The sequence below is a fragment of the Microcaecilia unicolor genome, chromosome 13, assembly GCF_901765095.1.
Source record: "Microcaecilia unicolor chromosome 13, aMicUni1.1, whole genome shotgun sequence".
Classification (NCBI taxonomy): Eukaryota; Metazoa; Chordata; class Amphibia; order Gymnophiona; family Siphonopidae; genus Microcaecilia; species Microcaecilia unicolor.
Window position 1 is genome coordinate 103,837,409 of NC_044043.1, and position 15,528 is coordinate 103,852,936.

The 15,528-nt window shown below is 46.1% G+C and overlaps 1 protein-coding gene across 1 annotated transcript in view; it reads left to right on the forward strand.

Annotated features, from left to right (window-relative positions):
• The window catches only part of LOC115456573 (protein-arginine deiminase type-2-like), a 194,994-nt gene extending 179,685 nt beyond the window's left edge, over nt 1–15,309 (forward strand). Inside the window, exon 16 of the mRNA XM_030185746.1 lies at nt 14,798–15,309. Within this exon, the coding sequence (XP_030041606.1) occupies nt 14,798–15,031 (234 nt within the window). The 3' untranslated portion in view covers nt 15,032–15,309. The remainder of the gene's footprint in view (nt 1–14,797) is intronic.
• The last annotated feature ends 219 nt before the right edge of the window (nt 15,310–15,528 follow it).

Here is a 15,528-nt window from a genome sequence, read left to right on the forward strand (position 1 = left end):
AAACTCAGTAAGTGCTCATTTCATCAGCGATCTCTGCCCTTTTTGGGACACATTCTGTTACTCGGGGGGTTGCGAATGGATCCTGACAAGCTCCGCGCTATCCGGGAGTGGCCTCAACCGCTGGGATTGAAAGCGCTACAACGGTTCTTGGGATTCGCGAACTACTATCGTCAGTTTATTCCTCGGTATTCACAGCTGACAGCGCCGTTGACGGCGCTCACGAAGAAACATGCGAATGTACGGGACTGGCCACCAGAGGCGCAAGCCGCATTCCGTCAAGTAAAGGAGGCCTTCAACGCGGCCTCCATCCTGTTGGCCCCGGATCCTGGGAAACCATTCATCGTGGAGGTGGATGCGTCCGCTTTGGGCGCAGGAGCTGTCCTCTCTCAAGTCAATGCCAAGGGCCGGCGCCAACCCTGCTCCTTCTTCTCTCGTAAATTCTCCCCCGCGGAACACAATTATACGGTGGGGGATAGAGAACTCTTAGCATTGAAATTGGCCTTGCAAGAGTGGAGACATTTGCTGGAGGGAGCCGAGCACCGGTTTATGGTGATTACCGACCACAAGAATCTTTTGTATCTCCAAGAGGCCCAACGGCTGAATCCCCGGCAAGCTCGTTGGTCATTATTCTTTGCTAGGTTCCACTTTCAACTGGTTTTTTGGGCTGCGGCTCAGAACACCCCTGCGGACTCCCTCTCCAGAGCCTTTGAGGTTCCGGAGGAGATGGAGGAAATTCATCCTATGTTGGACCCTAAATGTCTCAGTGCGGCCGCGGGGAGGGTCGTTCCGGTGAGGGAACTGGTACCACCCTCGGAGCGGGGAAAAGTGATGCAATGGGGACATTCTTCTGTATGGGCCGGGCATTTTGGATACCAAAAGACCCTCCGCTTAATTTCGAGACAGTACTGGTGGCCTCAGATGAGGTGAGATATCCTCCAGTTCGTTACAACTTGCCCTGTCTGCGCCCGGACGAAGCCTGTAATTGGGTATCCCGTAGGAGACTTGCAACCGCTGCCTGTGCCGACAGCCCCCTGGAAGGAGTTGTCGATGGATTTCATCACCGACCTTCCCAGCTCCCGGGGACGCACGGTGATTTGGGTGGTGGCAGACCGTTTCTCCCGGATGGCCCATTTCGTCCCTCTGCCGGGCCTTCCATCGGCGGCATCCTTAGCCCAACACTTCATTCAACACATTTTCCGGCTTCATGGGCTGCCCACCCGAATCATCAGCGATCGGGGACCACAATTTACCTCACGCTTTTGGAGAGCCTTGTGTCCGGCCCTGGGGGTTGAGACCCACTTTTCGTCGGCCTACCATCCCCAGACCAATGGGATGGTCGAACAGATTAACCAAACCTTGAAGGGGTTTTTGCGAGCTTTCATCAATAAGCGTCAGGATACTGGGCCTCCTTGCTTCCATGGGCCGAGTTTGCCTACAACCACAGTGACCACTCGGCCTCGGGGGACTCTCCCTTCTTCTTGGTATATGGACGACACCCCCAGCTTCCAGCACCATTCCCTTCTGAATCGCCTACACCCATGGTTACTCAAACCTTAACGGACCTGCAGGGGGTTTGGGAGATGGCCCGAGAACAGTTGCAGCGAACAGCCGCCAAGTACAAGTCCTTTGCTGACCGCCACCGGCGACCCGCCCCAGTATTATAGCCGGGGCAAAAGGTATGGCTAAGCACGAAATACCTAAGACTCCGAGTGCCCTCACGGAAGTTCGGACCGCGGTACATTGGGCCATTTACAATCCAATCGCGGATTGGAGCAGTGACATACCGGTTGCGGTTACCGAGTACATTACGGGTGCATAATGCCTTCCATATTTCCTTGTTGGAAAGCTTCCGGGGTTCCCGATGGCATCCACAAAGTCAGGAGACCGTAGTTCCAGAAGCGGATCCTGATCCAGAGTATGAAGTGGAGGACATTCTAGACTCAAAGAAGCGGCGGGGGAGGTTATACTATTTGCTATCTTGGAAGCATTTTGGTCCCGAAGACAACTCCTGGGAACCCGCGACCAACGTACATGCTCCAGAGTTGGTCCGAGATTGCCACGCACGGTTCCCTCTTAAACCTAGCCCCGAGGGAGAGGGGGCATCCAGGGAGGATACTGTCGCGTCCCGCGCCCATACCTGCTCTCCCGCTGTGGGAAGCGGGAGCCAGCGGCCTCCGTGGCACTGGAGGACGGCTAGGGAGGGGCCGCGGGACTGGCGGGTCGGGATCGGCGGCCAGCGAGGACGGACGCCGGCCTCTTGGAGAGGGGTGGTCGGGAAGAGGTTCGCGCCGCCCAAAATGGCGGCGCCGGAGCTGACACCTCCTTCGCTCCAGAGCCGGAGGGCTCTGGAGCTCCGCCTACCTCGCACGGGATTGGCGAACCCGGGCGGGGACTCCGCCTGGAGTTCGGGCAGAGCCTATCCTAGGGCTCTGCCGACTCCCCTGGGCTGGATTGGTGGGTCTCTTCCCGGGGGGCGGGATGGCGCGCTATTTAAACCTAGGAACAGAGGACCTCCTTGCTTCCGGTTCTGTTCCCGAAGCCGGTGCAGCGGGTCGCGTTGCATCTTTTGGAATATCCAGAGACTGTGCTATCCTTAACCACAGATTGCTAGCCGTATCCAGAGACTGTGCTATCCTTAACCACAGATTGCTAGCCGGTATCCAGAGACTGTGCTAGCCTTGACCACAGATTGCTAGCCGGTATCCAGAGACTGTGCTATCCTTGACCACCGATTGCTAGCCGGTATCCAGAGACTGTGCTATCCTTAACCACAGATTGCTAGCCGGTATCCAGAGACTGTGCTATCCTTGACCACCGATTGCTAGCCGGTATCCAGAGACTGTGCTATCCTTGACCACCGATTGCTAGCCGGTATCCAGAGACTGTGCTAACCTTGACCACAGATTGCTAGCCGTATCCAGAGACTGTGCTAGCCTTGATCACCGATTGCTAGCCGGTATCCAGAGACTGTGCTATCCTTGACCACCGATTGCTAGCCGGTATCCAGAGACTGTGCTATCCTTAACCACAGATTGCTAGCCGGTATCCAGAGACTGTGCTAACCTTGACCACAGATTGCTAGCCGTATCCAGAGACTGTGCTATCCTTAACCACAGATTGCTAGCCGGTATCCAGAGACTGTGCTAGCCTTGATCACCGATTGCTAGCCGTATCCAGAGACTGTGCTAGCCTTGATCACCGATTGCTAGCCGGTATCCAGAGACTGTGCTAACCTTGACCACAGATTGCTAGCCGGTATCCAGAGACTGTGCTATCCTTGATCACCGATTGCTAGCCGGTATCCAGAGACTGTGCTAACCTTGATCACCGATTGCTAGCCGTATCCAGAGACTGTGCTAGCCTTGATCACCGATTGCTAGCCGTATCCAGAGACTGTGCTAGCCTTGATCACCGATTGCTAGCCGGTATCCAGAGACTGTGCTAACCTTGATCACCGATTGCTAGCCGTATCCAGAGACTGTGCTAGCCTTGATCACCGATTGCTAGCCGGTATCCAGAGACTGTGCTAACCTTGACCACAGATTGCTAGCCGTATCCAGAGACTGTGCTAACCTTGACCACAGATTGCTAGCCGTATCCAGAGACTGTGCTAGCCTTGATCACCGATTGCTAGCCGGTATCCAGAGACTGTGCTATCCTTAACCACAGATTGCTAGCCGGTATCCAGAGACTGTGTCTGCTGGCCGCAACTCCTGACACTAGCCAGGTCAGCCGTCCACCCCGCGGTTCCAGCAGTCCTGCTGACCGCCTGCAGCTGGGGGCTCAACCTCCGGTAAACGGCGGTCGCCGCGGGTGAAGATTGGGGTGCACGGCTGTCCTCTGAGGTCTTTCGGCCTTGCGGGACCTAAGGGCTCACCAGCGTGAGGACGAGACAATCTTCTTCTCTTTTTTCTTTCTTTCTTTCTTTCTTTCTGCCCATCATTGGCATTCCTCTGGGTCCAGGTGACACCTGTGGACCAATCACAAACTGTGTGCTTCCATCTAGCACAGTACCCACGGTCACAACAATGAGGCCTTGTGATTCCAGCAAGAAACTTATGAGTCACAAGCCTGATGGTAGCAAACTCCCCTCCATGGTTTACAGATTTACCAGAGACTCTGTCTCTATTAAGGCACACAGCTACGCACCTTCCCAGGAGATAAGGAGGCTGGCTAGTGCACGTAAACACACGTCCTTGGATGGTGAAGTCACTAGCACAGTTATTCCAAGAAGTATTTTTCCTTGAAGAAAGTTGGTTTCTGATGTATTCAGGCCTCAGGATGCAGAATCCATATTTAGTTCATGAAAAGATTTTTCAGGCCTAACCCTCAAAGGTGAGACAGCAGGAAACGACTCCTACAGGTTTTCATTCTCTCCTCATCTGGAAGGTCTTTAAGATCTGATTTCACTAAATGTTTGGATTTGTATTTGGTGTTTTCTGTGCGTTATGCTACTGCTCAAGCATCTGCCTTTTCAGTTACAGGAACGCTTATATGGAAGGCTTTGCCTGGCCAGTTGCATATAAGTTCTAGTATCCAGCAATTTAAGAAAATGTTAAAAACACAGCTTTTTGTTCAAGTTTTATTTTTGATGGGCAATGCAGAGTTGGAGATTTTGTGACAGCAGCACTTTGTTTTGTATCGTAATGAAGATTTATTCCTTTTATTTTTTATTTTGGATTTTAATATGGATGTTTTTATGGAATCTGCTTAGTGCATAGGCGGGTTAGAAGTATTTAAAATAAATAAATGTCCCGCTATCTGTCATGTGCATTGTTAAGATACAGCAGGAGACTTGGATCAAGGATGCCATTTTTCAGAAGATGCACCTTGATCCTACTTACCCTGTACATGGGCCAAAAGACCCGATGGTCCGACATCATATTGATTTGCAATACAGAGACTGGAGGATTGGACGCTCTATCCACAAGCACTATGTGGAAGTTGTAGATTCCTAATACCAAAGCCAGTTCCACAGCATAACCCGTGTTCTGCCTGAAGGAGCCCTGGTATGCAAACCAGACCCCAAGTGGTACAGATGAGGGACAAAGTGACTGGACAGGCCCAGGGTCTGCTCTTTATGTTAATTTACAAACAAAAAAAGCAACACTGGGCCTTCAAGACTGGGACACAGAAAGTTCTTTATTAATGACCCAACACGGGCCGTGTTTCGGCACTGAACAGCGCCGCCTCGGGTCTAGAAGGGTCACAATAGGTATACTTGAAATCAGTTCAGTGCCTTCAAACTTATCTTTGAGGTCGCCAGCAGTAACATAAAATGGCTGAGTATTATGTTGAAGCATTATGTAATGACAAGAGAATGTTATATGAAATGTGAAGGAAAAATAGTGGGGAGTATAGGGGAAAGAAAATGTTTTGCAATGTTGATGGGGAAATGAGAAATAATGTAAATATTAAAGGAAAAGTTATTGTGTTTGAAAGAAATTATAGTGAATAAAACTGGTTATTTGTTAATGATGTTTGCTCTTTGACTACAACGGGATACAGAAGAGTATAAAGGGTAAAAAGGATATGGGGGTGATAAAGAGTGTTCCATGGAACATGGAGATGAGCAGGTTGCCACTTGTATTAAAGCCAAGGTGTCCTGATTTAGTGGACTGCCACCCTTGCAGTTATCTGGGTGTCCTGACTTAAATGGTAAAATGGTCTTAAGGAAATAATGGTAAATAGCAACTCTTTTCTTGGGAAAAAGAAAAGAGGAACACAAAATGGTTGGTGGAATATGGGGTTGTGTAGACTGAATTCATGGTAAACTGATAAAGCATATGGGTAAGAATTTGCAAATAAGAGAAAGTATGGGAAATGATAATGATTATATGTGATTAATAACTGTTGATGTTATGCAGGTTTATCCTGACCCCTGAAGGAAAAGGGGGGAGGTAAAGTTGGCACTTGAGGACAAGAGATTATGATTCCCTGTGATGGAACCCAGGAAATCACTTTTTTTTTTCTTTTTTTTACTGGGGAGAGAATGAAGTGTCTCATTTCCAAGTTTACTTCAATCTTGCTATCCAGCAAATTGTCACGCTTCTGTCGGACTTCTGGGTAAGTGAGCCCTTGGGCCACTGCCGAGAGCAGCAGCAGCAGCAGGAAGAATCAGCCAAACACCGGCAAGGCAAACGGAACTGGAACACAGTGGACTGGAGCAAGGCTTCACCTACACTTAGCCACCCTTCACCAAGAGTTGAGCTCCAGGCTGCAAGCGGCCGGCAGGACTTACCGGACAAGACAAGCAGGAGGAACTGCAGGACACAGCAGCCGGCTGACAAACAGCAGGTCATACTAGAAACATGCTGGGGTCCCAAGTAGACAGCAGGCAGAAGAATAGTCCAAAAACAAGCCGGGCCTGGGCAGGCAACAGGCAGGAGAATAGTCCAGGAGACAAGCAGGGTCAAAAGCACAAAAGGGAAAAAAACAGCACAGACGCACTGCAACAACTCTCACCAAAGGAAACACCTCTGAGGACCTCTGTTGCAAGGCAAACTAGAGACCTACCCAGGTGGTTAATAAAGGCAACCTACAAGGGAGCTCACTAAGTACGGGTACTGCTTGATTCCAAAAAAACTCCCAAAACACTCTGGAAGGCTGGAAGATCCGGACCGGACCAGCATATCTTCTGGCACATGGGAAACGGTAAACCATCAGTTCCCAGCACCCACCAGGTTTAACCATCAGGGGCCGAGGTGTCTGTAAGCAAGGAACCTGGGCACAACCGTGACACAAATCAAATAGTATATCTATGTGGCTTACAACTAAAAAAAAAAAAAAATCAGAGGAGATATGATAGAGGTCTATAAAATAATGACTGGAGTACAATGGGTAGATAGAAAATACTTGTTTGCTCTTTCCAAAAATACTAGGACTAGAGGGCACGCAATGAAGCTACAAAGTAGTACGTTTAAAACGAATCAGAAAAATATTTCTTTGCTCAATGTGTAATTAAACGCTGGAATTCATTGTCAGAGAATGTAGTAAAAGCAGTTAACTTAGCGGGGTTTTAAAAAGGTTTGGATAGCGTCCTAAAAGTCCATAAGCCATTAATAAAATCCACCACTTATTTCTAGGATAAGCAGCATAAAATGTACTGTTTTGGGATCTTGCCAGGTACTTGTAATCTGGTTTGGCCACTGTTGGAAACAGGATGCTGGGCTTGATGGATCTTCAGTCTGTCCCAGTATGACAATACTTATGTTCTTGGAAAAAGAATGAAAGGAAAAAGAGGAAAGGAAAATCAGCGATGGGAGGGAGAAACTGAACAATAAGTGATAGAAAAGGCAAATTAGCAGGGACAGAGGGAAAGAAAATATATCTAAACTGGGTTGTTGGCCAACAGGTCCACCCCACAGGCAGTTTTCTGTAAATCAAAAGCATCTTCAAAAGGGAATGTTTTAGAATCCATTTTAAATTTGGCTAGGGATAGAGAGATATTGCATTCCATAAAGTTGAACCTACAGCTGGAAAAATTGATTTGTGTCCTATCACGTCTAATATGGTGAAAAGCTGGAACTACTGGAAGATGTCGTTGAGAAGAATGGAGCACACGAGAAGGGGTGTATGGGGTTATTGTATGAGACAGAAAAAAAGGAGTTTCTGAGCTTTTAATTTTGAAAACCAAAGGAAGAATTTTGTAGTTAATTCTGTGTGTATTAATATTTTCGGGCAAAAGATATGATCAACTGTCCAAAAAATTCTAAAAATGAGCAATTCAATTTCGCTATCCATCATCATCCTACATCCTTCTTTACAACTAGATGATACACAATAATCTTTATTTAACATATTAACGCCTACATTTAATAAGGTGTGCTATTTCAGTGTTAGCGATTTTAACATGCATAAATGGTTTACACGCACTAACTGCTAACATGCCCATAGAAATGTATAGGTGCATTAGCATTTAATGTACCTTAAATTTAAGGGTGCATTAGAAACGCTAATGCACCTTAGTAAAAATACCCTAATTGTGCTTGAAATCCAAATTATTCTTGGTTATTGGAAGACTGAAACGACTCTGAATGATATTTTTTGTCTCATCTATAACTGTAGAAAAAAATCAATAGATACCATAAAATTTGTAAGATTTGGAAACCTCTTGAAACATGTCTTTCATGGATTTAGTATCTCATCAATGGGTATTATACTTGTTTTTCTGTTAATTAAAAACTGATTATGATTGTAGTATTTCGTCCATTCTGATGATGACAGAATTATGTGTTATTAATATTTTATGGTTTATGTAGTTCTCTTCAGTTGTATTTTGTTAAACAAATTCAGTAAAATGTTTGAACTAAAAATAAATCTTAAATTCACCTGAGCTATCTTAGCTTTACCACAAGTGTGATAGACTAACTTCCCTATTTCCTCATTCTGAACTATCCACAAACTGATACCAGACCCTAGGCTACTTCTATGGTCCTGCATGTGGTAATAGAAGCATTGATGGGAATCTTTTCTTCAAAATTCAGGGTTTCAATTCCTGGCCTAAATTTGGATTGCAGACCCCCCCCCCCTCCCCCGCATCTCCTCCATAGTATCAAATGATCCTCACACCCATCAGTCACTCTCCTGTCTACATTTCTCATCAACTGATGCACTTAGGGAGTAGAAATCCACGGGAGACGTATGTGTTAGGCGGTGAGAGTCTGATAGGTACGGACGGGGAGAGGAATCTTGGGGTGATAGTATCTGAGAACCTGAAGGCGACGAAACAGTGTGACAAGGCGGTAGCCATAGCTAGAAGATTGCTAAGCTGTATAGAGAGAGGTGTGACCAGCAGAAGAAAATAGGTTTTAATACCCCTGTATAAGACGTTGGTGAGGCCCCACCTGGAGTATTAAGTTCAATTTTGGAGGCCGTATCTTGCGAAGGATGTTAAAAAAAATCGAAGCGGTGCAAAGAAAAGCTACGAGAATGGTATGGGATTTGCGTTGCAAGACGTATGCGGAGAGACTAGTTGACCTGAACATGTATTGTAACAAGGGGTTAAGGGTTGGGGAAAAGAGAGAGAGAAAAAACGAGTAATAAAAAAAAATTTGTACTTACCAGGTTGGGGCTCCGGGCTAAATCTTGGGGGTTGGGAGCGCTGGGGAGTGAAGTTGCATTCGGGGCTGATGAGGGCACCGAGGAAGCTGCATTAAGTAGCGTCGAGTTTTTTTTCCCGGGCGTTCGGCGGTCCGGAGGGAGAGGGAAGCGCTGCCGGATGCGCTCCCGATGGGGGCCCCGTTTGGGCCGGTGGCGGTGTTGGCGGGCTGGCATTGATGTGGGCAGGTAGCGCCATGATTTTTGGCTCCCGGGGACGAGTGGGTCCCCGGGAGTGAAGAGGAGAGTCGGGGCGGTAATTTTTTGGGCCAGTTGAGGTGGCCAGAAGCAGCGTTGCGGTCTGGAGAGGGGGGCGCCGGCGAGGAGCACTGCGGAGAGGCGGTGAAGCGCCAGGATTGTTTTTTTGGGAAAAAAAGTTGGCCGGCTAAAAGAAGACGTCGGCGCGAGCGCGCCTCATGCACATATCGGGATCGCGCGTCTTCACGTTTAGGCCGAAGCCGGGGCCTAGATTTTGGGCCGGTTTCGGTTGTTTTTTTATTTTAGCTCCGTTTCGGGCCCAGGACGTCGAGGACCAGAACCAGGGGAAGTCTACATGTGTGGGGAAAATCTACATTCAGGTAAGGGGGTTTTTAAGCCGAAATTTTAATTTATTTATTTTTAAATTGTACAAATATGTTTTTTTATTTTTAAAAAATCAGGGATTTGTTTAATTTAAATTTGGTTTTCAGTTTCGGGTTCAGGGGATTTTTCCTGATTTTTCCAGTGGGTTACATTTTGAATTTTAATATTTTAAGGGGGTCTTTTGAGAGGGGTCTGGTTTTAAGGGGTCAATTTTTTAAATTCGATAGGGTAGGTCCGGAAGGGGAGTTGGAAATTTTTGGGATGGTTTTTGGTCGGATTTAGGGATTTTGGAGGGGTTTAAAACAGTTTATTTGAGGGCGGACATTGGAATTTGGGATTTTTAAAATTGAAAAACAGGGATGGATAGAGAATGGGGGATTTAATTTTTGGGCCAAATTTTAAGGGTTTTGGGTAAACTGTAGGGTGGCTAGGATTTTTGGAAATATTTTTCCATTGAAGTCTATGAGATTTTTCTGTTCAAAATGGTGCTGGAGCAGTGCTGGTCAACATTCCGCAGGTCAGCTTGGCCAGTTTAGAACTTTAAAAAGGGATGTGATTGGCTGAGCTGACTTTGGAATGGCAAGCCAGCGCTGGTCTCCTTGGAAACGGTGGTTGGGCAGTTGGTCAGAATGTGTTTGGGAGTCAAGGTGAGAGGAGGTGTGGTGTGTGTTGGGAGTGTGTGAGAGTGGTTTCAGGGAAAAAAAAAGGTGGAGGTTTGAGGGAATATTGGGAAAGTATTGGAAAATAGGATATTGGTTAGAGTATAGGCTGTTTGGTATAGTTAATATTCATTGTTTTTGTGATTTGGGAATTTGGGGTAGTTTTAAAAAGGGGGGGGTTGGATTAGTGAATAAAGTGTATGGGACGTTGGGGTATAGTGAAGAGTCTGGATTAATATTAGAATCTGGGTGAGTTAATTTATTCTAAAGGTTAAGTTAATAGAGAGGGGATAGGTATAGGGGTATAGAATGGAATGTTAAGATTATAATTAAGAGTATGGGAGTGGAATGAGAGGCATGTGTGAATAAAGACTGCCAAACATATTTAATAGGGAAGTTAGGTAAAATAAAAGTTTAATTAGAGAGGGTAAGCTTGTAGGATAGGGAATTGTTTAATTATTTTGATTTTATTAGTTAGACGGCCACAGTATAAAACTGTTACTGACACTAGGTATCCTGGTACCTGGTCAGCGAAGGGAGGGTCTTGCTTCCATTTATTTTATTAAAGAGTGAGGTTTAGGAGGAAGAGCCGTCACCTGCCAAGAATTCTGGAACAGCTGACACTACAATTACAAGGGCCCCAACGCAAGAAAGGTTCACCAGCGCACCGGAAAAAGAGGAACAGTCTACAGCTAAGTGACTGTACAGGGAATTCTGGGACTGGGGGTAAAGGGAAAACGGTGGGGTCGTGTAACCTGAAAGAGAAAAGAGAACAAACCAAACAAAATACTTACCTGTACCTGGAAAAGTTGGGTGTAGAGGTCTTCTGTAAAACATAAAAGTGAACACAAAGAATCATATTCTAGAAAAACACCTTTTAAGGGAATACTTAAAAAATATTAGGAAGGGTTAATGAAATAAAGAGAAAAAGAAAATAAGGAACTTTTCTGATATATATATTCTGGTGCAGCGTTGAAATTCAATCTGTAAGAAAGAGAAAAGGAATGTATGGTAAATTTGGGGGTTTAAGAAATATTTATTGTTTTTATTGAACTGCGATTACTGTTATATTGAAAAGTTTTGAATAAATGTTATTTAATTACATGAAAAAAAAACACCTGATTGCTATCTGATTTTTGGAGTTTGGGCAGGAAAGAATTCTAAAATTTTAGTTTATTTTCCTCTCCTGGTCTTAGAAACTAGGAGACGAGGTTAGTGATTGTACCCACCTTCCGGCCTGGGAGATTGGAGTTTCAACTAAGCTGCCACGACTATAATAATCCAGCTGTTGAGACCCTTTTACTTATTTCAGCATACCCAAGGCTGAGGGGCTGTGGCACAGTATACCCTGGAGGAAAGGAGAAACAGGGGTGATATGATACAGACGTTCAAATATTTGAAAGGTATTAATCCGCAAACGAACCTTTCCCGGAGATGGGAAGGCGGTAGAACTAGAGGACATGAAATGAGATTGAAGGGGGGCAGACTCAAGAAAAATGTCAGGAAGTATTTCTTCACGGAGAGAGTGGTGGATGCTTGGAATGCCCTCCCGCGGGAGGTGGTGGAAAGGAAAATGGTAACGGAATTCAAACATGCATGGGATAAACATAAAGGAATCCTGCTCAGAAAGAAGGGATCCCCAGAAGCTTAGCCGGTGGTGGGAGGCAGGGCTGGGAGGTGGGGATAGTGCTGGGCAGACTTATACGGTCTGTGCCAGAGCCGGTGGTGGGAGGCGGGGCTGGTGGTTGGGAGGCGGGGATAGTGCTGGGCAGACTTATACGGTCTGTGCCAGAGCCGGTGGTTGGGAGGCGGGGCTGGTGGTTGGGAGGTGGAGATGGGGATGGGCAGACTTATACGGTCTGTGCCAGAGCCGGTGGTGGGAGGCGGGGCTGGTGGTTGGGAGGCGGGGATAGTGCTGGGCAGACTTGTACAGTCTGTGCCCTGAGAAAGACAGGTACAAATCAAGGTAAGGTATACACAAAAAATGTCACATGTGAGTTTATCTTGTTGGGCAGACTGGATGGACCATGCAGGTCTTTTTCTGCCGTCATCTACTATGTTACTATGTAAGTTGTCAGTGCAAGAGGACAACAAATCACCTGTCAGGTTCTAGCAATAGGATCATTTTCTTCCTCACGAAGGTGACGTTTCCTACTCTTCCAAAGCAGCACAAATATTGCCAGAGTAGGGGTAGGACTGCTTTACTATGTTTAGATTTAGTTTTGTTTATGTGGAGATTAATTATACCTCTTTAAAGGAAAAACAAAGTGGTTTATAACCTTCCACAAAATTTATAAAAAGGAGAAAAAGAAGTTACAATCCATCATAACAGAAAAAAATAGAGAGTAGAAAAATAGAATAAAAAAAAAAGTAAAAAATAAAAAATCTCGTCTCTCTCTCTCAGCTCCTCCAGGTCTGCATTGTAGCCTCTAGTGATCAAATTTGTTCTCAGAAACCTAAGATGCATAAATCACTTTTCCCCCAAAAGCAAGTTTATACATGTACTGTTCACTGCAAAAGATCTAGTTAAAATAGAGACAAATAAACATTTACAGTAAAAATATGCATAAAATAAATAAAACTAATTAAACCAAAATGCAGGTAAATTCCAGATATCAAATGTTTGTTATAAAGCCAGGCCTTAATTCCTTACTATTACTACTTATCATTTCTATAACGCTACTAGATGTACGCAGCGCTGTACACTTGAACATGAAGAGACAGTCCCTGCTCTACAATCTAATTAGGACAGACAAACAGGACAAATAAGAGATGAGGGAATTACTAAGGCGGGGATAATAAAATAAGGGTACTGAACAAGTGAGTAAGGGTTAGGAGTTAAAAGCAGCATCAAAAAGGTGGGCTTTTAGCCTAGATTTGAAGATGGCCAGAGAGGGAGCTTGACATACCGGCTCAGGAAGTCTATTCCAGGCATATGGTGCAGCAAGATAAAAGGAACGGAGTCTGGAGTTAGCGGTGGAGGAGAAGGGTGCATATAAAAGAGATTTACCCAGTGAACAGAGTTCCCGGGGAGGAGTGTAGGGAGAGATGAGAGGTACTGAGGAGCTGCAGAGTGAATGCACTTATAAGTCAATAAGAGGAGTTTGAACTGTATGCAGAAATGGATAGGGAGCCAGTGAAGTGACTTGAGGAGAGGGCTAATATGAGCTTAGCGACACTGGCAGAATATAAGTCGTGCGGCAGAATTTTGAACAGATTGAAGAGGAGAGAGATGGCTAAGTGGGAGACCTGTGAGAAGCAAGTTGCAATAGTCTAAGCGAGAGTTGATAAGAGTGTGGATGAGGGTTCTGGTAGTGTGCTCAGAAAGGAAAGGGCGAATTTTGGTGATATTATAGAGAAAGAAATGACAGGTTTTAGCAGTCTGCTGAATATGTTCAGAGAAGGAGAGAGAGGAGTTGAAGATGACCCCAAGGTTACAAGCTGATGAGACAGGGAGGATGAGCGCGTTATCCACAGAAATAGAGAATGGGGGAAGAGGAGAGGTTGGTTTAGGGGAAAAGATAAGAAGCTCAGTCTTGGTCATGTTTAGTTTCAGATGGTGAGACATCCAGGTGGCAATGTCAGACAGGCAGACTGATACTTTGGCCTGGATTCCTGCTGAGATTTCTGGTGTGGAGAGGTAGATCTGGGAGTCATCAGCGTAAAGGTGGTACTGAAAACCATGGGATGAGATCAGAGTACCAAGGGAAGAAGTATAGATGGAGAAAAGAGGAGGTCCCTTGACCTTGAGAGTTGTTTTCACGCCTGAGATGTAATGAAATAGTACTTGCAAATAGACAGCAGGGGCGTAGCAGCAGTGGATTTTTTTTTTGGGGGGGGGGGGCAAGACATTTCTTTTTCCCCCGTCCCTGGCCACTGCCGCCATTGCATTTCTCACCTTTGCTGGCAGGGATACTCATTCCTCACCAGCCAATGACATTTGTGGGCAGAACTGCTCCAGCGCTGCCTCTGTAGGGAAGAAGTTAGCATGCAACCTCCCTTCCTGCTGCTGACATTGGCACACCTTGCACATGCTCAGGTCATGCATGAACTGAGCACGTGCAAGGTTTGCTGATGTCAGTGGCAGGAAGGGAGGTTGCATGCTAACTTCTTCCCTGCAAAGGCAGCACTGGGGTAGTTCCTGCTGCGAATCTGATCGGCTGCTGGGGACTGGGCGTTCCTGCCAGCCAGTCAAACGGTATTCAGATTGTGGAGGGGGTCTGAACGTAAAGCCCCCACCCCCCTGGTGTGGCTAGAAGCTGAGCAGCGAGCTTTCTCGTCTAATAACAGAAGAAGTGATTACTAGTAAATTTAACTGAGAAGAGTGAATTTTGCACTTTAAACATTCACCTTCAAAGCTGCCTTAAATAATCACTAAAGGCACAAAAAGCAACTTTGACAAGAACTTTCCATTCTGACCTTTGTCATCTTCTCTGCTTCTGTCTTGACCTGTACAGGTGAATATGGTTGTCCTGGGGACTGATCTTGGAATCCCAAAACCCTATGGACCAATCATTGAGGAGATCTGCTGCCTTGAGGAGTACATGATCTCCATGATGAAGCCGCTGGGCTTGAAGTGCACATTCATTGACGATGTTGTTTCTTATCACAGGAAACTGGGGGAGGTCCACTGCGGAACCAATGTCCGCCGGAAGCCTTTTGCCTACAAATGGTGGAACATGGTTCCTTAAAGACAAAGTCAACCCACAAATGACAAGAAGGGTACATGTGAAAGGCAAAAGAGTTTCATACATCGAACCAGCCTTTTATAGAATTGTCCAGACTATATAAACATTTACCCAAACTGATTGGAGGTGTTCCTGGGCTGAAGCTCGGAAGAGATTATTATTTATGTAAATATGGGCACTTTTACTAAACATCTAACATGGGTTTTACTGCATGGTAAACAGTGGTGTAGGCCTTCCCTTCTGTCTTGTGCGCTAAAAAGGCAGCCATGACAGTTACAAAACCCCCCCCAAAAAAACATTAGCTGTCTAACATGGAACTGGGTAGGCGATGGGAGTAACATGGGCAGGCAAAGATGTGGCCAGTTATCACAACTGCTAATAGCGCAACTAAACTTTCTGCCACTTCTTGTGCAACTGTGCTACTGGCAGTCTGGTAGCATAGGATCTGTTTGATGGTGCAGCAGTGCTCCCCTCAATTTCCCCCGGCACCCTCCCCTGAT